The sequence below is a fragment of the Falco naumanni genome, chromosome 4 (assembly GCF_017639655.2).
Source record: "Falco naumanni isolate bFalNau1 chromosome 4, bFalNau1.pat, whole genome shotgun sequence".
In the NCBI taxonomy this organism is placed as follows: domain Eukaryota; kingdom Metazoa; phylum Chordata; class Aves; order Falconiformes; family Falconidae; genus Falco; species Falco naumanni.
In genome coordinates, this window is record NC_054057.1 from 49,614,043 (window position 1) to 49,639,837 (window position 25,795).

General features: G+C 34.2%; 1 protein-coding gene across 9 annotated transcripts in view; it reads right to left on the reverse strand.

Annotated features, from left to right (window-relative positions):
• LOC121087548 (phosphofructokinase, platelet) overlaps positions 1 to 25,795 on the reverse strand; it is a 46,812-nt gene that overhangs the window by 5,439 nt on the left and 15,578 nt on the right. For 2 of the 9 annotated variants that reach the window (XM_040592689.1, XM_040592690.1), the window contains 16 exons: positions 25,284 to 25,361; positions 22,782 to 22,971; positions 20,075 to 20,240; positions 19,287 to 19,331; positions 19,078 to 19,186; positions 18,627 to 18,722; positions 17,063 to 17,155; positions 16,565 to 16,690; positions 15,903 to 15,967; positions 15,148 to 15,217; positions 14,477 to 14,524; positions 12,083 to 12,229; positions 11,114 to 11,184; positions 10,599 to 10,686; positions 9,499 to 9,651; positions 196 to 360 (listed from right to left, as the gene is read on the reverse strand). In XM_040592689.1, coding sequence (XP_040448623.1) covers positions 196 to 360; positions 9,499 to 9,651; positions 10,599 to 10,686; positions 11,114 to 11,184; positions 12,083 to 12,229; positions 14,477 to 14,524; positions 15,148 to 15,217; positions 15,903 to 15,967; positions 16,565 to 16,690; positions 17,063 to 17,155; positions 18,627 to 18,722; positions 19,078 to 19,186; positions 19,287 to 19,331; positions 20,075 to 20,240; positions 22,782 to 22,971; positions 25,284 to 25,361 — 1,710 coding nt within the window. Of the gene's footprint in view, positions 1 to 195; positions 361 to 3,551; positions 3,705 to 9,498; positions 9,652 to 10,598; positions 10,687 to 11,113; positions 11,185 to 12,082; positions 12,230 to 14,476; positions 14,525 to 15,147; positions 15,218 to 15,902; positions 15,968 to 16,564; positions 16,691 to 17,062; positions 17,156 to 18,626; positions 18,723 to 19,077; positions 19,187 to 19,286; positions 19,332 to 20,074; positions 20,241 to 22,781; positions 22,972 to 25,283; positions 25,362 to 25,795 lie in introns of all 9 variants that reach the window. The other 7 variants (XM_040592691.1, XM_040592688.1, XM_040592695.1 and 4 more) reach the window with 4 other exon arrangements.

Sequence of the window (25,795 nt, forward strand, 5' to 3'; positions counted from 1 at the left end):
TTTATATAACATGGCATAAGATCCGGCGTCATTATATCAAAGCGCTACAGACTTTTAAATACAATCTAAACTTTTTTTGTTGTTACATGAGCCGTTTACTTCAAATATACACATTATGAGAGATACATATATATACACACACAACTATTTTAGGATCTACTGAAAAATAAGGAAAACATTTCTAATGGTGCATACCTGGAGCTCTCGAATATCAAACTGTTCTTCAAAGATATAAGCAGCATCAGCTCCTGCTGCAAGGGCACCCATATTAGCCAGATAACCACAATAACCACCCATGGTCTCAATGATGAAAACACGACGCTTGGTACCACTGGCTGATTGTTTGATGCGATCACATGTCTAATCAAAGACAAGACATTGTAAGTTTAAATTAAATAAAACCATAACAATTCAGTTTTGGTTTTTTTATGTCATGCAACTTTACATCACTCTCTTGTAAAAGAATTTATAAAAAATAAATCTTTAAAAACTGCAAAATAGAATAACCCATTTAACTACAATAATTACCAAATAAAGTAATTCTTATAAATCATATACTGAACACCAGAGTCAAATTGAAATGTTTTGCTATTATCAACGCTTATTTATTTGCTTCCTGCAAACAGAAAAACAAGAATTAATTTTGATTTATGCATGGAATTAAAAGTAGTGATAGTTTTCTAACAAAGACAGAAATTGATATAATGGAGCTTTTTAACCAATTCTGGCATGAATAAGTTTCTCTTTTTTGCTTTAACTCAATTTGTTACTGAAGAGTTTGTTTCTTCTTAGTATTGATTTTAAAATTCACTGCATTCCCAACCATACTTAACAGTTACAATTTCTGAAACTTAAGTCCTGAGCATGTATAGCCCCTATTGTTTACTTTCCAACAATGATATCCCCATAAATATTATTCTTTCAAGCCCTACTGGTGCATTTTTCAATGATTTTTGGGTTTTAGTAATAATAACTTAATTGTATTTATACTTACTTTATTTATTAATAATTCATTTGATTAATTACAATTAAGTACATAGGTCTTAATGATTTTCTGAATGAGTAACTGCAGATGCTGTAATATTTAAGGTATTTCTGTTTCACAGATATTTAAAACCAAACCTTCATTCAGCTAACTGAAAATAATACCTCAAACTGAAATTAACACTGTGAGCAATATGTTCTTTAAAAATACACCTAACAGACCACAGAACAAATAATTAATTGATACATCAGAAAACTTAATAAAAACCTAGGACCTTTAACAAAAAAAGGTTTAATGCATTGAGGGACTAAAACCACTGTATGCATTTATTTAGGTCCAGCTAGCAAAAGACACGTTATTTCATTTATTGTATTTATATACTTGCATATGTGTATGTTGCATATACACACCCCCCCATGATTCACATGAATTTATTCTGCATATAGACGAACACTGTTACCCTAAGCAGAAAGTATCTCTGTAACAAACTATGTCACAAAAGCCTTGCGTTGAACTTCCAGTTGTTTTTTCGAAATGGCTTTCTGTCTTTTACCTGTCTTGGATTTTACAATTCCTCAAGCACCTTACTTTCACCTTCCAGATGTGGTTTCGTAAGAATTTTTGCACAATACTGGTTTCTGGCACAAAGTAAACAGTAACAAATTTATAAAAAAAGCCATTACTTGTATTAGTGGCAGGTGTAGCACTGAACCAATTTTAACTCATTTTAAAAATCTTGGCTTTAGACACTGAAGTAATAAATACACATGCAAAGAACCCCTTCATTTTGAAAACCCCAAGCTTTCTAAAAGTGTTCTCCAACTGCTGCTAGTAGAGTGACATTTTCTGCCTTTTAAGAAGCTCCAGGTTCTAAGCAAGGATGTAAATCATTAGTTGCTTTTGGGACTACCCACTTTAGATTTATTTAGAAGGATTTCCATCCCTGACTATACAAGAGACATAGTAGAAACTTTATACTATTCTTGCTTTCTCAGAATGACTATGACAAAAATACCCTAATACAAAAACACCACAGGTGGATTTTAAAGAAACATTAATTCATATACTACTCCATAGGCTGAAAAGGCCAAAGCTCAAACACCTGATGCTTTCAGAAGCTTTAAACCTGGAGACATGGTAACTCTTTCTGGAGTACTCTTTGGAGCTGCATTGCTAGTTGAGCTTTCATGTGAACTGAGCCAGCTTCATGAAAAATCTGATACTCAAAACTTCACCAAATCAACGGTGTTCTACTGTTAGCATAAACTAAACATTCTAGCCATAATGAAATTCAATAAGTACAACCACCTTTATTTTTTTATTGAGACCATTACTGAAAGCTGTACAAATTGCAATTAAAGATAATAATGAAAACAGTGAAGTAAGAAAAAGCCGCAATACAAGCAATTATTTCCCCCCCCCATTATGTTTTCTTGCTTTCATTTTTACAGGTGCATCACAATTAGAAGTGCTATTAGTTATAATTAGCAGACTTACCTACTTCTATAGATGTCAGGTTAAGGGAGAAGCAGCTAATGGAGTGCTAAAAGTACCTGTGTCCTGCCCATGAAAATAGTGCTACAATTTACCTACACTACATCTTAGGTCATCTTCACCCCAGGAATGCTGTATTGCATCTCCCAAAGACCAGGCCACAATATATTCTGACACAGCTCTTTCAATTATCTATATATAATTTTCACTCTATAGAAATAAATAATACTGTATCAGAGTGGGAAAAAAAAGATGCAGTTCTCAAACCCTTGGATCTCTATTCTGATTTTCTTGGCCAATTACTTTATAAGTAGTTACCTGGATTGATAATGAGGGGTTTGATAAAATGCAGAGCTGTTCAGAGGTTTACTCATTTGTTTACATTAGACCTTGACTCAGGTCCCTTTGCTGTGGCTCCAGCAGCCTCAGTAGGATAGTGAAGAGTTCATAAAACAGTTGTACTCAATGGAGAAAGTTATGGCAGAATAAAACTAGAAAACTGATTGTTCTGATTATAATGGAAAACTCATTCATAGTAAGTTCTGGCCTCAGACAGAAACAATGGCAGACTTAAGTGCTTATGCATGCATTTATATGCACTTAATATGTGTTAAACCTAATACAGTCTATAGGATTATTCATGTGTTTAGTGTTAACCATGTACTTAAAATGCTCTACTGCACCAAGCTCAGTCATTAGTCCCTGCAATAAATGTGGCATTTATTTGCAACACATGCACTTTCCTCTTTCACCCACCCAAGTAATGCTGAGGAGCTAAATAAGATAAAAAACAAAATAAAAGGAAGCAAAATATTTTATTCTCAGTAAAAACAAATGCCCTAAGCACTAATGCACCAGCCTTGGATAACAGAACTAAGTCCCCAAAAGTTAAACATGTAACATTATTAATTTTTATAAGGTTAACCTTTAATGAGTTTTGGAAAACTTAACTATAAACCATAAAAAAATAAGACAGTAACTGAAGTATTTTAGAAAACTCGACATTTCAAGTGTCTTTAAGGTATCCTCATCTTAGGCATTTTACCAACTTTTAAAAGAGACGCGTTCTTACCTCCACAATAGCATTCAAGGCAGTGTCAGCACCAATGCTAAAGTCTGTGCCTGGTACATTGTTGCTAATAGTAGCAGGCAACACACAGATCGGTACACAAAACTCCTCAAAGCGCGAACGTGCCTCCTGTAGCTGCAGACAACTTTCATAGGCCTGAAGCAGTGGTACAAGTATGAGTGATACATTCCTTGCCTTTGGATTGCTTTGCTAGTGACTCCTTGCGTGTGATGGTAAATTTGGCTGTCCATCGGCTCCAAGTAAATATAATTTAAATACAATTGGTGAGATTTCCTGGAGGGGATATCCTGTACATACCACAACAGTGCACTGGGGTTGCATTGGCACAATGCTCTTTAAAGAAATGCAGAAGATTAGTGCATGTTAATACAGAGTGAACGTGAAGTGTGCACAGCAGAGAGGTCTGAAGCAGTTAGGCAGAAAAAGACAGCACAGACTGGAAACCGTTCCACAAGAAACCACTCAGAGAACAAAGTCTGATACATGTTATGGAGTTTAGAAAGTTAACTAGTAGAACACCTACAACTTGAAGGGAACGCTTAAAGAAGCGTGCTTTTTTAAAAACTATGTTATCCTATAAAGTCAAGACATACATCTATTTCCACCAAAAGTAAGGAAAAAGAAGTTTTGCCCATGCCTTCCAAGAGCCTATCAACATCACACATCTGCCTCTACGCACACACACTGGACATTGGCCCGGAAAAATCCAGGAACATGTGCAATGGATGAGTTAATGAAGTTTGCAGGTACAGTTCAAGGATTCTTTGGAAAGCAGCTGTAGGTCCTTGGAAAGATTCCAAACACTACAAAATAAATCATCATTGAAAAGTATTAGGTGTTCTTAATGGACATCAAATGAATACTTAAAGGTTAAGATTTTGCTGCTCTTTTAAGTCAGTAAAAATATTTTTTAGTTACGTTTTCCAATTCTTTCTAATCTAAATTAATCAACATCTCTCACGATGTGTGGCAATTTTTCAAACTACCTATGTAATGACTCTCCACAAGAAAGCCTGATTACATAAAATGTTACATTTTTCTTAATCTTTCTCCCAGAAAGGACCGATGTTCACAAAAGTCTCATCTTTTCAATTTCTGAAACCAACTCAGAGAAGGAAACCATTGCAGATCAAAATTAGATAGCTATCAAGCTATTTCCACAAATATCTATACAGTGACCAATATAAATAATAATTTAGTAGAAAATAATGGGGAAAAATCCACCTGTGAGAGTTCTGCTCTCTAGGTTTTTGTTCTAGAGAGAGCAGATCCTGTTCAGTGAGAGGACAGGACATATGGCGATAGGTGCTAAGTGCAAACTGACTTTCTAAAGTCTATCTCTACTTATTTCATAAGTGCAACTTTAATTAAGCTCAGTGCTAGGATGCATTTCCAGTTTAAGTCTGAAACAGTCTAAAAGATTGCACTTTCAGACCTGTAGTTCTGAGAAGCAGAGCAACAAATGGATTTTTTGATTTTTTTTGAGTGGATGAGACTTCACTGAGAAAATGTCAGTACCTGACTAGCCACCTCAGCTCAGTCAGGCTGCTTTGAATTTTTACTCCTACTGAAAAATAAAGACATACAATGAGTCACAGTGGTTTGGCAAAACCACACGGCTTCCTGGAGATCTGCAAAACATGAGTTTCTCTAAAAAAGTTTTACATTGAGACTTTTGGGAAACCAAGATGAAGGGAGATTTAGACCAAAAACTAGCATAACTGGTTAGTCTGCATTTATGGTACGTTAAGATGCAGTTAAGGTATGTTTTACTTGCATCAAATAAAATGGCAGTATTTAATGCAAGTGATTTCAGCAAACACATCCAAAGACTACCTTCACCAAGCATGAGCATTAGATATGCAACATCTTCACATCACTGCAGCAAAACATGAAAATGTTTTCAATAAAGGGTCACTTTACAATCACAAAGGGTAAGCAAGTGACTGGTCATTTTAGTAATTACTTTACCACTACTTTTTAAAAATAAGTACTACAGTAAGATCATAGAGGGATACTGTACTATGTTGATAATTTGGTTTAATCATTTCACATCTTTTTACTGTGTTTGTGTTATTAAAAAGGGTATTGCCATAACCAAGGATGCTTTATAAAAATACAGGCAGTCATGCAAAAATTGTGGTTTGTTGACTTTTTATGTTGATCAAAATGCAAATGCCCATTGAAAGGGATGGATTTACTGCCCTAGCTCCACATCCAGCTGTTGCTAGGACTTAAGTGGATGAAAATTTAATTGGTTAGCTGGCTCAACCAGGCTAACTTTCAGCTTCCTTGTTCAGATTAATGCAGAGCCACACATGCTAGTGCCAGCACTGGAAGGGTACATGAGTCTGTGTTTTTCAAGGGAAATGCATAGAGACCACATTAAGGCAACCTAATAGTAGATTTCTCCACTCAGTGGCTGTTTGCTGTTCTTTTTCTCACACAAATGACTGACCAACTGGTACCCCCTTTCCCTTTGTTGAAAGGAAAAGGCAGATTGTCAAAAGAAACATGCTGGCGAGTTTTAGCTTCTTCCTTTTTCAGGTTCTGTTTTTCTCCACCTCTAGCCAATACCTTTTTCTTTTCATTTCCCCATTTACTTCTACATCTCCTGAATCAAATGAATATTCTTCCATACCTTGTTCTGGTTTATTACACTTTCCATCAGTTTCCTCTAGCCCATCAGTAGGCTTTGTTTTCAAATTAAATTTTCTTCCTTTCCACCCTCCATGTTCTGTAGCTGAAAGAGTCTAACCTTCTATTAATTCTGCTTAATTACAGAGTAGGTTTCTGCTTTTTAATTCCACCTGCAAAATGTATTCCTAATGCCTCTTTTTGATTATTGTCAGTAATCCAACTTTCATTTTAAAAGAAACTTCTATCCTTCATGGTTACGTAGGAAAAACCCTAACATTTCTTTATTGTGACATACCAGAGGTCTGCTATCTGAACTAATACTCTATTCATTTCACTGGATTAACAACATGAAGTTGCGAATATTGGTATTTTCATTAAGCTAGTTATTTTACTGATGCTTCTTTCATAGAAAAGTCAAAGTTCATGTCCTTATCCTGCAATCCTAAACAATTTATTTTGTGTGTCTAGATATACAAGCCTTAAGCACACCCTTTTCAGGTACAGAAACATCCAGCTTTCCCCAGGTATTTTATATTGGAGTTTTCATTGACAATTTTTCACACTAATATTCTGAAAACAGAAATAAAAAATACAGCATATCATAAATTTAAAACACTATTCAAAAGACAAAACAAATTCTACTATTCAACTGATTATAAGCTTATATTTTAAAACAAATATGGAAAAATTGGAACCTTTCGAGATGGTCACAGAATCTGCTGTAGAATCTAAATTCTAGATGTTAAGAAGCGTACCGTCCACTACCTAGGACTCAGGGAAAAGCAAAGTCTTGCTTAATCTGTTACTCAGAAGTTATGTACCTGTTAATCTTCTATTGTTTTTCTTTTTAAATGCAGCATCTTCACACATTTTATCTGCAAGTGTCTCAAGGTACCATTTACATGCCTTGACAAGTTTCTAACAACCTAACATGGACAAGTGTCTAGTAATGCCAAACACTAACAAGGCCTCATTACCCAGCAGAAGTGTACTTACCTTACTAAAAGTTATCAAGAACACAGAAGGAAGAACAGTACCACAGAAAAACTAAGCGTAATGACATTTTGGTGTTCGTAAGAGGTACTAATCTGAGAGCACTGAAAGATATGATGCATTTATTGACCTAATAGTAGCAATAGGAATAAAAATGCTATAAACTAGATATAATGGACATTTATGTCCATCTGCTGCTTTCATTTACCACAGTTAATTGTATGACCTGCATTGAGCCCATCAGTCACATTTAATAGGGCCACCATCACTATTGAACCTGATCTGAACATGTGACATCGGAATGAAAGGATACATTCTTCATTATCAGTTTCAGTGACTTGTGCTCAAACAATCAAAGCAGAAAACTGACAAGATAGCAAGCAGAAATGTTTCCCCAACACAAAGTTTGCGCGATCCCAAAAGAAGAACAAACTTAAATTTTTCCATTGGATTGAAGCTATATCTTGCAAAGCCACTACATTTCCAATTTTATTTTACAGAAAAATCTAGACAAAATAAAATGCAAAACCAACATGGAACCTATTAGTAAAAAAAGCCATCGTTTAGAAGTTTTCAACTACTGTATTGAAAATATGGACATAATAATATTATCTAATGAAGGCAAATGGTATCTAGAAACCTACATATAAAGCAAAACAGCAACAAGGAGACAGAGACATTGACTGACTATTATATATCTCCTCTACACGAAATAACCTACAAAAAGAAGTCAGTTAGGTAAATAAAGCTTATGAAGAAAAGGAAAGAAGAAAAGTAGGTGTTATGCACAATCATTTTACTCACCTTAATTTGTGATCAATCGTTTTGGAAAGATATTTTTATTTACCAGAACTGGAAACAATATCAACATTTATAACCTAAGTTGTCTATAAAGAGTACGTTCCAGATAATTTTAGTTAGCTTAGTCTTGTTCAAGGCAATTTCCTTGAACTGTCCAAAACTGACATTTCCTAACTGAAGTGTTTATTTTGTTGGAGGTAAAAATATTTATTTTTGCACTGTAAAAGAACCAAACCAAATCAAAAACAAACAGGTGAAAGTTACGTTAGTGCTTCTGACATTGATAGCATTTGCAGAATACTTCAGATTGCTGGAAATAATATCATTTTAATCTTCAAATACATCTAAGTGGTACAATAACTGACAATTAATTTTCAAAAGCAACTTGAAATTTTTTTTCCACTTTACATGACTAGTACGCTCACTGTTTTTCACTTTTTAAATTGTACCTCAATATGTACAATCAGTGAAAAATTCTACATCCTGGCTCCAGCGTGGCTGGAGACAAAAAACAGAAAGTACAACTTGTAAAGTAATATGGCAATTCACTAAGTTTTGAAATAATTCTGTTACTTCTTTGTAAGTGAAAATATAAATTCAGTTTTGAAGACAAATGCTTTATGAGGTCTTTGTTGTGATTTAAACCAACTATGGACACTTCAATTGTATTTGCAATATATATGTGTCTGCATATTAGGCTGAAAAGAAAAACAATTGAAGGAAGCATAATACTACTGCTATTGTTTCACAGGCAAAATTATGTCAGAATATATAGAAATGGAATTGCTTTTCTTAGCAGAGGTGTGATGGATTAATAGTTCTTAAGTGATTCAAATGAACTGTAAATATGCATGCCTGACAATTCAATTTGTATAGTGTTTGACAATGCTTTCTGTCCAACTGAGTTTAGTAGCAATACATTTCTAATTTATATCATATCACTGGATTTTATTTTTTAAAAAATACTTCATAATACATCTCAACTCTTTTTTGTTAAATCTGTTATTAATAATAGGAATTACATGAATTCTACTAGAGAAATATGGATCTTACATTCTCTATTAGAGCAATAAAAGTTACATAAATAAGGATCTCTTTTTGAACAGAACATTCACTCACCATTTGTTACAGCTAGGTATACTGATATTTTCATATAATGGGGATTTTTTTCCCCCTCTACGGTGCATCAAATGATCATCAGGTCTTAGCTTTAGGTTTCTTTCTTCCATATAGAATAGGTATATGCCATCTTATTTTGTAGTTTACAAATTTTGACGTCATTGCAGTTTCAGAGGACAGCTAATGGAAGCATTTGGGACCCTAAACATACTTTTTTGAATAGGTATCATGACTGTGGCTGTATCAAGTAACTATGTAATTTTCCAGATTACATTTCCAAAGTTCTGGTCTATAAAAACATCCAGTTCTAGCCAATTAAGTCAGTTTTAACCAGAACTACTTTGTTAGTAAAGTGCACACACCAGAATAGACTTACATCAGTGATAGTGTTCAGAGCAGTATCTGCACCAATGCTGAAATCTGAACCCGGTACATTGTTGGATACAGTTGCAGGAACCATAACCATTGGAACACAGAATTCGTCATATTTCTCTCGGGCAGCTGACAATTCCAGAAGTCCAAGGTACGCCTGTTGGGCACAGGCATTGGGTGAAAAATTAGGATGAATAAAATAAGGGCAAAGTCGGGAGTGATAAAATGGATAGGGCCACAGGGGGAGCCATTTCTACCACAGCACACTTCAGCAAGTCAAAGCATTAAGGAACCACTAAAATCTAACACACACACAAAAAAGCATTAAAAACAGGTATACATTTGAAAACAAATAATTAATAGAACTTTCATTTTCAAGGGAATATACAATTTAGACATAACAAAGTGCTTCGTACAACACAAACATACTGCAAACTAGTTCCCCGATTTTCAGGTACTGTTACTCAATTAAAACCTTAATATTGCTGAATAGGGCTATGCCTAACAGATTCAAAAAAATGGATGATTCAATCCTTATCAAGAAGCAATAAGCATGGTCTTCCCTGGGAACTGTTGGCAAAATACTTTCCTGAATTGAGATTTCAAAAATGTTTTATTGTGGTAAAATAAAATGAACGTGAACTACAGGAAAAAAAAGAAAATAATTCTCTAGATCAATTACAGATTTCAAAACGCACTATGGGAGAAAGAGTGGCTTAAATAAGGGACCACAGTGCAATTACTACTAAAGGTTAAGAACTTCTGCAAGTAAGTTCTAAGTATTGATACAATATAGACTGGAACTTCCACTACTGAAGTCAGTAATTATTTTTTTTTAATGCAAAAATACTATCATGTGATCTCACCTTATTTATCCATTTATCATATCCTGTTTTGCAGCTACTAATCATTGTATTGAATGTCAACTTTCCACAGAATCAGTGATTGACAATACTTCTGATACTGAACATTCTTTGTGTTGTATATCAAATATAGTTATAAACAAATGCACCTTACATGACGATTGGGTAAAAATGAAAATAGTCTATTCGTTTTGTTAGGAATTCTACTCTACTTTACACATAATTAGGCATTTCAGTGTACCTCAAATCCACCAATAACCATAAGGGCGTTAATGTTGTTAGTGCGCATCTGGTCAGCAATCTTCTCCAAGTATTTTGCAGGAAGAGTACTAAAATTATTAAACCAAAAGAAAAATAAAAACAATTTACAACCTACAGCAATAAAAATTTCTTACTAAGCTGAAATAATAAACCGAGCAGGCAATGAAATATTTTTCATTTTACATATTTATCCATACAAATGATTCTTCCTGCCAACCAGTAAGGAATCATGTTAACTGTAAAGAAACCTCAGGTTTGCAATCCTTTTAGCTGTAAGGACCTCAGGAAATTTTTACGCTGAGGTCCTAATTCCCATTTTCGTTTTCTCTTCAGAGCTGGTCCCGTACTGTAAAGATAACCAAGTTGGTTAACAATTAAAAAAACTCCAACAACAGGACTTAAAACATCCTGTGGAAGGAAAACAGCATGGAATCATACACCGATTATATAAAATACTAGAATTCATCATATCAATTGGCAAAATATTGATGTTACCGTTTTGTACCAAGAATTGATCCTCCTTGACCAGTCCAGCCTCCAACATCTCCCCAGCTGATTTCCTTTATCTTTGAAGAAAAGTAAAAAGATGAGATTCAGTTAAGTAATTATCCAATTACTTTTCTTGACATGCAGCAAACACCAGGTACTACTTAATGTAAAGCTGTTGGAACAAGTTGCTGGGACACAGACAGCACCAAAAATGAACTTGGCATAAAAAGAAAACAGCATCAAGGGGTAAACTTAATTTCTCTTGAATTCTTAACAATCCTTTTCCATTCTGTCTATTTGTTTTTTCTTCTCCAGAACATGATGAACCCTGCCTCCTTGTGTCACATCATGATCCTATTTTCACATCCTCTTCTACTGAATGTGAATCACAAAAATTTAGAACTAGGTCTCTGAAGCTAGTTTTGGGACCTATGGTTCCAGCTAGGCATAGAAATCATAAGTCTTGTATCCAATTTCTCCTCAGTATACCAACTGATTCTTAACATTTAAAACAGGGGATCAGAAGAATCTAACTCACCTGGGGGGAGAGGCAGGGAAGCTTCGTTCCCCAACAAGCACCACTGAAAAGTTTCTTACAGCAAAGGAACATAAAAGCAACAACTTGCCTCAAAGAATCAGCGATTCTTCTGTTATTCTGTGGAAAAGCCACCATATGCTAAACATTGACCAAATTTTGGAGGCAGGATTCATGTGAACCAATTCTGTAGCTCTGCAGCATGTGATTAGTAATACTCAAGATAAATTAATCTATAGACTTGAATAGTTGAGAAATACAGCTACAATTTGGGTTTAGTATACCATTTTGAAATAAAAGAACTTACAGAATCAGTTCCACAACAGTTATAACAGAACATACCTTCTATAAAGATAAACATTAAAAAAAAAAAAAAGGTGGTGGTGGTGTCGGATGGGATACATGCTACTAGGTAACACACACATGTAATTAATACTCACCTTCCCTCTAGCAAAACCTTCAAATCCATCAATGACAGCAAACATTTTATGGCCTTCAGTTATGCCAACTCTCACTGCAGCCCTCACTGCAGCATTCATTCCAGCTGCAGGGGCACCAACATTTAAAACTGCCACATTAAAATTAGTCTGCAAGAGAAAAATAATATTTAAAAAGCACTTTAATTTCTACAAAAAGGTTAATTTGTCCATCATACACAGTTGCTAAATATTGGAATGTAGGAAAGTAAAATTTCAAATCCCTTCAGCCATCCAAAAGTTGAAGGTAAGTAGGAGATACCTACACATATTTCCTGATCTGCGGAATATCACATAGAAACAAAAAGTTTAAATAAAGAATGCTTGTTTTTAAATCAGACTTTTATCACATTTTCATTTGGTTTGTAGGTTAAGTTATTCAGTTTTTTATACTGTAGCTCCGCTAGGTTCAAGAAACATAAAATACGCTGCATTATTCAACCAGTTTCATGTGATCAAAGCAGTAATTTTTTCCAAAACCATCCAGAATAGCCAAGAAAAGAGTAGGAAATTATTCTAGCACTACAGCAGCTAGGTATGTATCATCAGTACCATGCAAAGCAGAACAGACAACAACTTTTAATTAAAGCACTGGCCAGGATTTTAGAGCAGCTGAAAATACAATAGTAAACAGTAGCATTCAGCGTCTTTCACAATACCATACATTTTCAGATGATGGCAGTTTTTGAAGCATTTCCTAACGCCTCAAAGTAACTGTGCTTATATACAGTGTCTCCCCAAGTTTAATGAGTATTAAAAGTAGCGGGTAATCTACTCAAATGAAAGTCTGAGAGATCAAATATACATTTATAATTTAAACCACAGGCAACGTAAGAGAGAAGGTTCTATTTAAAACATAACAAGAAATAATAAATATTTTGGTATATAATGCTTATTCCATACCTATGCATTTAGTCCCCATTTATATTGCTTTGTTATCAATCTTACTCTAAAACAACTACATCTAAATGGATGTAAGCATTACAGACTGAATAATACAAGTGGAGAAAATAATGAAATCTAGCTACAAAATACTATTAAAAACTTCTGTCTTGTTACAACATACCCAACTCCAAAACCACAAGAGTTTTAAAATTAAGAATGTTTTCTTTAATGGAATTACTACTTTGTACTGATAAATCCGGTATCATTCAGATCACAGATTCTTTTCCAGAGGAACAAGTTTCAATACTTGCATTAAAAAGAAAAATATAACAGAAGACATTACTCATAAATGTGCACTGTAAGGGTAAACAAAGCAAGAGTGCTACTGTGTGTAAAACATTAATAAGCATCTTTGAATTAAATTTTAACTTCAAAGCATGAAATGCAGGTCTGCTGTATATGAAATATTCCTTGAAATAGAAGGCCTATTTCCAGATAAATCACAGGCCAGTTTCTTTGATTAAGAAATGGTCAGCCGGTACAAATCAATACAGGTTCATTGACAACAGTAAGTGTTGATTTAAAACAGATAAAAATACAATCCATTGCCAGAAGATGTAGAAGGATCTGCAATTTATTAATTTTGTTTTATTTTTACAGCTTTGAAATTAATACTGAGAGCAAAATGTAAGTAAAGAATTAAAACTTTACACCTTTAGAAAATTTAAGCACTCTCTATGACTTTAGCAAACAATTTAAATTATAGAGAACTATGTAAGCTAAATGCAAGAAAACTTGACAGTCTGATTTTATACACTAAAATTCATCATGCTTTAGGTCAGCTAGATGACCTTAAATTGTTGATAACTATTGGCATGACAGAATTATAACAAATTGGTACAGAATAGCTCAAAGTTACTAGCTTTTTCCTGGAAGATGGGAATAAAACCCCCAAAAACCAGAACAGTTGTTAGGTAATGATCATGGAATCTTTTCCAATCAAAAAAAAAAAACACAAAGAGAGACCTAAAACAGAACTTACATAGTTTCTTTTTTAGCTCTGGCAAAATCAAAGGATTGTAGAAAAATGAAAAGGAAACACAAGCAGCATAATATCTGTGTGCAGCAACATTGCTGAACCAGAGTGTTCAGTAGGCTCTAGTGATCCAATCAGCTTAGCTTTTTCCTCAATTCCTGTGACATGCACATTTCATTTACTTTTTAATTCCCATCCAACCCCTTTTATTGAAGCACACAGATTTAGCTAATGTGGTCAAATCCAAGTACTTAATAATTACATGCAACCTACATTTCCTTCTAATGCCATCCATCACAAAAAGATACGGCACAACTATTTTAAAACAAAATACAAAAGCCGAATGCTAAATTTGCTAAATTTGCAGTGGTACATCTAAGAAACACAAAACGAAACAACAAACACCTGATCTAGCAAAGCAAATGTTGAAAACCCACCAAAAAAAATCCTGAATTCTTTGATCTCTGGAAGGTCAAACTTAGGTCCTTTTTTTTTTTTTTTTTTTTTTGGGGTGGGCGTGGGTGGGGTAGAGGTGGAGAACAAAGAAAAAAATTAAACTAGATTTATTTTATCGTAGTCTCCTTTAATGCCCCTATGACTTCATTTGTAACCAAGTTTCCTTTACTGTGCGACACTGACATATCACACAGTAATTTTTAATTTTTGTGAATTAAAACGGCTAGTTGTGATTATGTTACTTGTTCTCAACAGAATTTCCGAATAGATTTCAGCTATTCAAATAATCTTTTCTTATTTTCAATGCAATTTTTCTTCTTGGTAATATTGAGAAGATACTATTAATCATTACTCAAATGTTTAATTGGAACAGAAAAATCCAAAAAACAAAACAGTAACATAATCATGCAAATAAGATAGCAAATCATCACAAACCACAATTAAAAAAGGAATTAACCAGTGAGACAACACAGTCACTATGGTCAAAACCAGAATTATTCAATAAATCTTTCTGCCATTATAATATTTAATTAACTTTATAAAATATCCTATGGTACAGGTTTGAAGAGAGTATTAAGGCAGAATGAGAAGACATTTGCTAAGATACCCCAAAAACAGGACGTACATTGTACACCCAAAAAAAGGCCCTTACCTTTGGAAGCTCAGCGTCTGGTTTTTTGTGTGACAGCAATTTGTAGGTGTTAAGGTTGTTTTCAAAGCTCCTAAATAAATAAGAAAATAAGTAAGATAAATAAAATGGTAAATTTTTTAACTCCTAGTTGTTTTAAAGGAACACTTGCGTTTTTCAGAAACCTTTATAAACAGGTGTGTAATGTTAGCACTAAAGTTATTACAAATGCAAAACACGATAAAAACTGGGAATGAGAGAACACTGGAAAATACTTAATCCTGTAAGGTAATATGGAAAAATATAAAATAACTATATAGCTGGCAAGTTAGTTTTACAGATCAGGGATAAAGCATTTTATTATCAAATGACTTGAAACATAAAATGGTCTGTTGACACATAAGAGTAGAAAATGTCTCCTCCAGCTTTACTGTTGGAAAACTACCAGCTACTTACAAACAAGCTCACAGGACTGGCCTCAAAATCTTGAATAAACAAACATAGGGTTGCTACTGTTCAGCTCATACAACGCTGCAGCTCATTTCTTTGTGACTAGTACCAGTAAAGAAGTCTGACCCAGTACTGAACTACAGTAGTAGCTGCAGGTAAGAATTTCAATTATGCTATCTAAGCAGCTCTTCTTCCGTCTTCTCTATTGTTCTCAAATACATAAAAAAATATGGATATAAAGTTAATTAATATAAAACATGAAGTGCCAGAACAGCAAAGCAATTTGGCTTTTCTAGAGTAAACAGACTGATAGGAGTTATTGGCCATACCTTCCACGAAGCCTCACAGCCTCAACAAATCTTCCCTCATCCATGGCTTTCTGGACTTCTTGAGTCTTGAAAAAACAAGTTGATTACTCAATATGTTTACAAACCACAGGAAGTTGAATATTTAATATATTCCAGTAAATAAACCATTCTGAAATAGCTTTCCAAAGTGAAAAAAGAAATACTGACATTTCATTAATTTATGAGCTACCTCTTATCATAAGATAAATTACAGTGGACAGAAGAACAAGTAGAAGTAGACACCTAAAACCTTCCTGGGATAAAAAAAATAAAAAATCAATGTATCTGTTTTGCATTTTCTTTTTTCAGTTTAAGCTGAACAATTTTAGTGCAGAAACCTGACTCTTGTGTATGACACGTAAATGGATGCAAGAATTTGAAGAATTTGTTTTAGCAATAAAAAAAGAAGCTCTGAGATGAAATTTTATAACGATTTTTTTAAATAAGTGTATATTTCTTGAGGTTGGGAGTTTCCAAATAAGTAATAACACATAGAGAACACACATGAAGTTCATTATTCCCAAACGTGGGAAAGTGCTGCACACATTCCCATCAGTATTTTAACGACAACAGGCAATTATTGTACACAGTGGTCTGTTGTAGTTAATGAATAACTATAAATTGGCTTTTTGCCAGAAACTCACCATCTGCACACACTCCATCAAAGGCAGACGGACAGCCTGGTTTCCAGACAGGGACACGACACAGGCAGGGGTAGCTGGAGTAGCTTCTAAAAGGGCAAGCACAGCTTCCACACCCATACGACTTGCCTGAAAATAGATAATGTTTGACTTGTTGAAGCAAGTGCTTAAAATCACAAGGCTCCCAATTACAGAAATGGTCATGATTTCTCTGTAAATCAAGCTGAAACCAATTATCCCTTGGAAGGTGAAAATATTGTAGCTGTTTAATACCCTTAAGTATGGACAATCGTTCTTGCAGCTTTGCTACTTAAACCTAATATAGATTCCTTTACACGAAGTGCTTCACTCTTCTGAATTCGAGCTATTCAGACAGTTAATGTGAGGCAATAATTGGATTTTTCAAGTTAATCAGGTAAAGAACCACTCCATCCCCAAATAAATAACCAAAATGTAGTTGTACTATATGGTGCTATGAGTAATTATTTCAGGTTCACTCACCAAAATTCTGTCAAAAGCTGAAGGGGTTCCACCTCTTTGCACGTGACCCAAGATAGTTACTCGGGTGTCAAAACCAAGTCGCTGAACCACAAGCTGCAAAGAATTTCAAGATATAGTGGTTTTGTTGTCATCACTATTTTATATATGTATATATATAGTGTTAGCACTACTCTGCTTTACATGCTATTGGAACAATAAAATTCTACATATACTATACATTAATAGGTCAACAGTAACGAAAATACTACAAAAGTTAAGCCAGTCTTTATTTTATTCCTAACCTAGACCTAAACTCCAGGTTCCTAATCTAAAGGAAGCTTTTATTTAATAATGGCAAAATAGTGGCTTAGATTGCAATGCTTCAACTACAGTTACAACGGCTTCACTATGTGCAGTCCTCAGCCTTATAAAAACAGGTCTTAATATTATAATTAGAATACTTGACAGAAGTCAGATTATAGTGTTTTGTTCACTTCATGTTTAATCTATGTGCAAGATCATACACCCCAAAAGATTCTGAGTAAAACTTCAGTGAAGATGACTTTTAACCTTAATTGACAAAGCTTTTAAAACGTGCAGTAAAAATTATAGTTTTAAATAAACAATAATAAACTATAAACTATGTAAAAAAAATAAAGTAATAAAACTATTTCATTCAGTCAGACTTTTTTCCATTTCCTCTGTTACATACCAAATCTAAAATCACAGGAAAACATGTATTAATACACCTTCAGTGAGCTGGTTAGGAATAAGTAATGGATACCATAAAGCAGAAAAAAAGCCTTAGAAATTAAAATCCAGGGATAGATGATTTTGAAAATAGTTTTTGAATTTTTTAACTGGCTGAAATGTGTTGCAAGCAAGCAATGTTTCTTCCATAAATGCATAAGAGCTATCTGCTGTATGCACACTTAACACTGCTTGGTGACAAATTTTACTTTGTAAAACTGCAATTCTGAACTAAGAGTCAAAGATTACTCTCATGCTGTCAGCTAGGGAAAACAGAATTTCAGAGGCACAGGACAGAAAAATCCCAGGCAAAGTCAAAGTGTCATAGCTTCTTTCTGCTGATGACCATTTTTCAACTTTTTTCCTTAAGGGACCCTCTCCATGAAAAGCAGAATAATTTCAGGTGAAAAGTTCTTCTTAATCTTAGACACCAATGAAATTTTTGACAAATAAACCATGTACAAAAAAGTGGTAAGACTATGTTCAAAGTAGACAGTATTATTTCACTGTGAAACAGAACATTATTAAAATTTTACAAAAAATAAAGTTAAATAGGATTGTAATTTCTGATTTAAGCTGATTTCAGACTCTATCAATTAAGGAACCATGAAGTACGTGTTTTTGGACTGTTGTCTTACATTACAAGGAGAAAACGTTCCAATTAAATGATTTCCCTGGATTCAGATAATAAAGCACAAATATAAAATACAATCAGCAAACTTTGTGATACACTACTTTACAGGAACAGATTTACTTTACAGAAGTGTTATTGTTAGCAACAAGCACCATCTTAAGAATGAAACGGAAACTGTATGGTATAGATGTTGACACTTACATCCTTAACCTTCTCTGACGTTATAGGTTTGTTGTGGCAGTCAATAGCTCCTTCAGCTACAATAATAATATTCAGCCTTTTCTTTCGTGCACGATTCTATAATAAAAATAAAAGCATATCAATATAATTTAAAAAAAATGAAAAAATTACAGCGCTATTTTATAATCAATTGCTCTACATTAAGTTGCTAAGATTTGATACTTGATCACTTCAGAGTTCTCACACATTTTATCTTCATACATTCACACACTGATGAAGTGAAATGTCTTATATCAAATTAATGAGGAAAGGTACATACACTGCATATATAGCTATAGTTTTATGTAATCCCTAGAGTAGGCCATCTAATGCTTCAAAACAATTGCAGAAAGTCCCAATCATGTTTTTAAATCAGTTTTCAAACAAACTTCTGCAAAGGCATCAGGGAATCCCAAACACAGTGATAGATTACCTCTGAGAGCTTAACACACATTGAATCTTCCCATCCTTCTTCTGGTGGGTATTCAGGAATAAATACCCAATCTGCACCACAGGCTAAGGCACTAACAAGAGCTAGATACCTAATAAACATAAAAAAAGATTAGACATTTATGATTCAGATTTCTTGATCTTTCATAATTATATCTGTATAAGACACAAACTGCTGAAGATAATACATACCCACAGTGTCTCCCCATAACCTCCAGAACAAATGTCCTCTGATGGCTGTAAAAATAAGAAAGCAAATTAACTGCAATACGGCAACTCAAAACTTCAGTCCAAATTCTTGAGATCAGAACCTGGCATCAGGCAACAGCTTGTGTTTAGCATGCTTACCAAACACAGAATTCATTAGCAAAAGAGAAGTCCTATTAAACAATGTATTGAAAATTATGTAACTTCCAACACATAATTCATTATCATTACTACTTTCTTCTAAAACATGTAAAGGCAGTTAGGAGAGAAGAGGTTAACATTCACTAGAAATATAAATGATGCAGACCCATAGTTAAGAACTGTAATAATACAGCTGTATTAAAAAAAATAATCATTTAATTGCTTAAATTTTATCTAGGGAAAGTTTATATACAAACAGATACTACTTAGTGCTATCCAAAGTGTGTCTGGATCTTCTCTAGAAGTGTATGTTGGGGAAAGACTGAAAACATTAAAGAACCAAAGCCTACCCCTAAAGCTGACACAGCTTCTATGATCAGATGCTTGAAGTGCTGCCACTACAGGAATGATGGAAAAGCTGTTACTAAAAAAACAAAAGAAACCAGGACAACTGAACGCTGCAGCCCAAAGGTGCTTTTATTCCTGCTCTAGAAATATTACAAATATCAGTTACCTAATTTCTATTTTAAATTAACTTACACTCTCTGCTATTGTACGGCAATAGGAAACGTAAGATTTGAAGCATAAACAACTGTATATTTGTTGTAGTTTTCTGTAATACCACAAGTTACCTTTGAGCAGTGGTCATAATGGCATCCACAACTTCAATGATTCTGTGCAAGGCTGAGTCAGTACCTATGGTCATATCAGTGCCACAGAAGTCATTATCTATGGATCCAACCATTCCCACAATGTTAAGGTAAGCATACTTCTTAACAGCCTCTTCATCAATCTTTCCTGTAAAGAAGTATCCAGAGAAAGAGCTATAAGGTTTTAAAAAAACATAACCCCAACATTTTAGACACACTGCTTGGATGCTCTACTTTTGTAAATTAAACATATCCAAACATCAAATTATGTTCAGATATTTTAGGTAACAAGGTTAGTCAAAACTACAAACAAAAGCCAATCAAACAACCAAACAAAAGAATCCTGCATAGAACTCCTTACAGTAATGAAGGAAACAAGAGCTTTTCAGTCCATTTCAAAGTGCCAACAGATTATCAAGTTCTGTAACCAACCTTAGAATTGATGGTTTGGACTTAAATAGCATTCACATTGTAGTTTCGGTGTATGACGTGCAATGAAGAAGTAAATGATGCAAACTGGATGTGATTATGGACATATGTAAACAATCAAAAACCAGCATTAAACTTTTAAAGACTTCTCTTCCACAACACTGAAAGGCTCTGATTTCATGATTAATAAGCAAATATAATAGAAAAGCTACTATTCTAAACTTTAGTCTGTGTCTCCAAAGAGATCAGTGAAAATGCTGAATCATCCAAGAGTTCTAAAGGATCTCAAGGATGAAATACCTTAGTTGCTTAAGTGTTTAAAACTACTCCAGTATCTGTTGATGTGATGGTAGTAAATGTAACGCCAAATTTTTAATATGGGATTGAAGAACTATGTATCAGTCTGTTTAATGTCTACTAGAGAAAGTAGTAGAAACCATAATGATAAATGTAACTAACGTTCAAAAAGATAAATACAGAATTCTGAAGAAGAATCAAAATGTTTTCTATGAATGTACACCATGCATTACAAACCTCTTCTAGAGTTCCAAACGTAACTTAATAATCATGTGAATAACGGGTATCTGGTTGACATATCTTACTTATATTTCCAAAAAGCCATTGACAAGGTCTGTTGCCAAAGGATTTTGAGGAAACTAAGTAGCCACAGCATAAGAAAGAAGGCTTTTGCAAATAATAAATAAATAATGTGAAACGGAGGGTAAAAAAATAAGAAAATGAGGGCAGTAGTAAATACAAGTTCTTGTATCTGAGGAAGGTAACCAATGGAGTTCTACAGGGATCTGTGCTGTTCAACTTACTCAGCTATAACCTAGAAAAGGGAATGAGCAGTAAGGTGCCAAAGTTACTGATCAAACTGAATTATTTGGGTTCTAAAGGTATGGAGTGTCTGAGAAGAAATGAAGACGACTAGCAAGACACAGTGAGTAGTAAAGTATCAGATGGAATTCATTGTAGATAAATGTAAACCAATATATGTGAAAAATGTACCCTAACACCACAAACAAAATAATGCTATTTTCAGCATAATAACACAATAATGCTGTTTTCATTAATAAATCAGCTTCAATGCTCAATAGCAGTCAAAAAATAAAAATCAAAATATTAGAAAATATTAGGAAAAGAATAGAGAACAAAACAAAGATCATTATACTACTGTGTAGATCCATGGTTTGCCCTCATCTTGAATACTGGGTGCAGTTGTGGTCCTCCCCACCTCAAAAAGGACATGGTAGAACTGGAAAAGGTTCAGAGAAGGGCAACAAAGATGGTCAAAGGTATAGAACTTACATATAAGGAACAACTAAGCAAACTAGGACTCTTCCATCTAGAAAAAGAGATGATGAAGGGAAAATAAGACAGCTGTAAAATCTCAAGTGGCATGCAGAGAGGAAGCAGGACTGATCATTCACTGTTCTAACATAAAAATTATAGGACATCAAATGATACTAGAAGCCAGCAGGATCAAAACAAACAGAAGTTTCTTCACAATCTTCATCATTCGGTGAAGCTGTAGAACTCCTTGCTACACAATGTTTTCAGCAAAAATCTGTATGCTTTCAAGGAGACTGTATGCATTAATAGAAGAGAAAGTCAGTAAGGACTGCTAACAGCGTCTGGTTCAGGAAATCCTGAAGACAGAAGTGGATGGAACCTATCAGAGTATTTATATATATGAATAACGTATAGCATCAACACAGCATTATTTATGCTTATTCTGTTCTTTAACACTTCCCTATACATTTTTTCAGATGCTATCAAAGACAGCTACTGGGCTGGATGCACTTTTAGCAACAGCCACTTAATGTTGTGGTTGTGATCTTAAACAAATAGTGATATACAGGGCAGGAAAGCATCTTAATTTGATAACAAACAAGTGTGTAACTTGTTGCAGGAAAGGAATTACCATCTCAGATTTGATATAAGGGCAAAAGGCTTTTCAAGCAGAAAGTTCCAAGTTCAGACCCTGAAAGTACTTCATAATGGGGAGAAAAAAAAGCCACACGGAATGTTACCCAGTAACTTATTTGGCCTTTTTTGAAGCTTTATGGTATGTAAGAGAGGATGTACAGAAAAAAAATATTACTTTATGAAGAATGATGTAATTTCTGAGAATGTATGCATTTTACTTTTGAACTTAAGAAATATCCTGTGGATATAGTTTGCATGTGTATAATTAGGGTACATAACTACCCTGGCAATTGGACTAGAAGTCTAGAAGGTCTAAATGCAAACTTACCTTTCTGCGCCAGTTCTTCTAGAAGTCCGCTCCATTCTTCACGGAACAGATTTGCACCAGTTAAGCTACCATCTCCGCCAATCACACAAAGATTAGTGATTCCTCTTTGAACCAAGTTGTAGGCTGCCTGCAGGCGGCCCTCACGGGTACGAAAAGATTTGCAGCGTGCACTACCAATAACTGTACCTCCCTAGAACAAGGAAGTATAACAGTCTTAATTTATAATCCAGTATTTTAGTGACTTTTTAAAGATGGATTAATGACGAATGGGTATTTTGTAGCATAACCTCCATCTTTAATTTTACAGCAAGTAATAAAAAGCAAAGAATTATCAAACCTATGGGAAATTACGTTCTCAAGAGCAGATAGACACACCAGGGAAAAAACACTGAAAAATGACTGATAAAAGAGTTACTCTTGAAGGAAAATGAAGGAAAATTCAATAAATTATCTAATTGTTACTTATATGTGATGACAATAGTAAAAGTGATACAATACTAAGTAGTTAAGTATTTTAATGAATTTGCTTCAAAGCATGACATTTTTTTCCCCTAATACCAAGAAACAGAAACAGTAACAGAAAAGATGTATCCCTAAAGCTCAAAATTAGCATTTATTGTCATTCCACAGAATTATGGAAAGAACTGCATCCAAATTTAGTGCCTTATAGATCAGACTAATGCTAAATTTTCTCTTATTAATTATTGAATGTATTAATATGATTTAAAGAACTTTCTCCAAAAATGAAAGTTACTATTTTCAAAAAAGACTGAAGCACCCTGTCACTGAGGATTGCTAGGCATCTTGCTGAAAAGAAGTTATTTACACATCTTCTATGTTTATGTTGTTCAGTCACTCAAGAAAAGTCTGATTTCGATCTTATTTATTGTCACAGTAAAAAGGAAAATTAATCAAGACTGCAAAAATATTTTTTCCTGCAAACAAATCTGCAGATGATTACCTCACTTTTGCACAAACATTTTCTTTAACTTACAATAAATCAGTCAGGCCAATCTAAATTTGAGCTTCAAATCTATAGAGGCTGTACTGACATGATCTGCCCTGTCAATAGGTGTTGCAGTTCTCAAGCCAGTCCTAGGCACTATTTTGCCATTTACATGGCAATACACAACAGCTGCTAGTGGAAGAAACAACAACAAAAAAGAAAGTGGAATAGAATCAGTTCAGCTTTCAGATAAAAAAAGCGTACACAGGGAGATTTCTAAAAATAACAATCAGGACTAAAAAATGTATCTAAACTAGATATTCTCGTATTTTAAAAAGCATAGTTCTAAGTGGAACACAGTCTATGTATTTGAATCAAAATACTACAACTTGTTTTGATTAAACAGAAATAAATCTTGGGCTGAAAAATCTTTTATCAAAACAACTAAGCACATTCTTTAAGATGTACCCTCAGCTTCATTGTTGGTCTGTTGAATTCCTAGCAATCAAGCTCAGAAAGGTGTTGCTCTCATAGTATGTACGCTATATACATGTATAGGATGCCTACATCCTGCTCCTGCCTATGCCCTTGTGTGGCTTGGCCATGACACCTCAATTTTCTCTTAATCATAAATTGCATCTGGATGATGCTTTTAGTCATATGGTTTAGTTTTAGGTAGCCCTGTGAGAAGCAGAGAGTTGGGCTCCATGATCCTTATGGGTCACTTCCAACTCAAGTTATTCTATCATTCTGTGATTACAGATTCTATGATAGATGGGGAGGGTTAAAAAAACCAACCAAAAACCTAAATATATGTGGACAAAATAGCTCACAGTACTCCCAAGTATTTGTTTGCTTTTTTTTTAAAAAAAATATCTTTCTCTCTGCTGTTTTATGTTTATTATATTAGCTTTACAGAAAGCTCCAAAGAAACCCACGCTTCACCTGGAGGTAGTTTTCAGAGAGCTTGGTGCTTGCCAAGTAAGTCCTCTGCGCCAAACATAGCATCTGCTCTGGAAAAGGTAACATTACCATGCTCAGGAAAAGCGTAAGGAGATCCAAAAGGCCTCCTTGCAGAATGTTATAATATAAAATACAAAGTCACTGGAATTATCTGAGCTCTGGAGAATTGTACTGTAATTACACCCACTACTATAAGTCTAAATGCACTTACACAGAAAGCCAACACGATTTCGTAAGAAAACACACGCCTTACAAAACACAGTTGTTCCATATTTTGGCCCTGTGGTGTCTTTTTTATTAAATACAGGCTTGTCAATATGGTCTTAGGAGGCTGATGACATGTGATGCTGACAGTCTAGGATAAAGGTTTCCAGGATTATTTCTGTGCACCAAATACAAAATCACACAAAGATCTTTAGAAAGAGTCAAACATCCACACTGTAGAAACCAGGCTCTGCTAAAAGTGGTACATACAGGTCACTCAGTCATCACTGAATTTGAATCCATAATTGCAGTGGCTGCCTGGATGTAGAATTTTGCTTCCCTGTTTGAAGAGAGAGGGTTTGGGTGCCACCCCACCCCTTAATACTTACCACTTGTAGGATACTTGAAACACTTTCCCATGAAACTTCTACAATATTATCACCTCCATCAACCATTCCCTGGTAACCCTGAAAGATAAAAAGTATTTCAGAAGTCTGATTTGAAAAATTTTGTAACGTTTCCACTGCAATAATACCCACCTTGTATATTTTAATACAACTTTAAGTAATTAAAAACACTAAATAAAATATTAGTCAATTTACATGCAATAATATTGAAACAGGTTTCACATTAGGGGGAAAAAAAGCCAAATCCTCTTCCTAAAAGCTCAATTCCAAAGACAACCTTAAGAGAAAGTAATACTTTACAAAGATTACACAGATTATAAACTGGAATGGCAATTTATTTCTCCTTTCTTAGGAATAAATATTCAGTTATGTTTTAAAAACTACAAAGATGGAAAAACTTTGAAAAGTATTATAAAATGTGCTTCCTAAAAACACAACCTCAGCTTGAGGTCATGATCTTAGAAAAAAAATCCACCTTTCTAACACTTTGTACA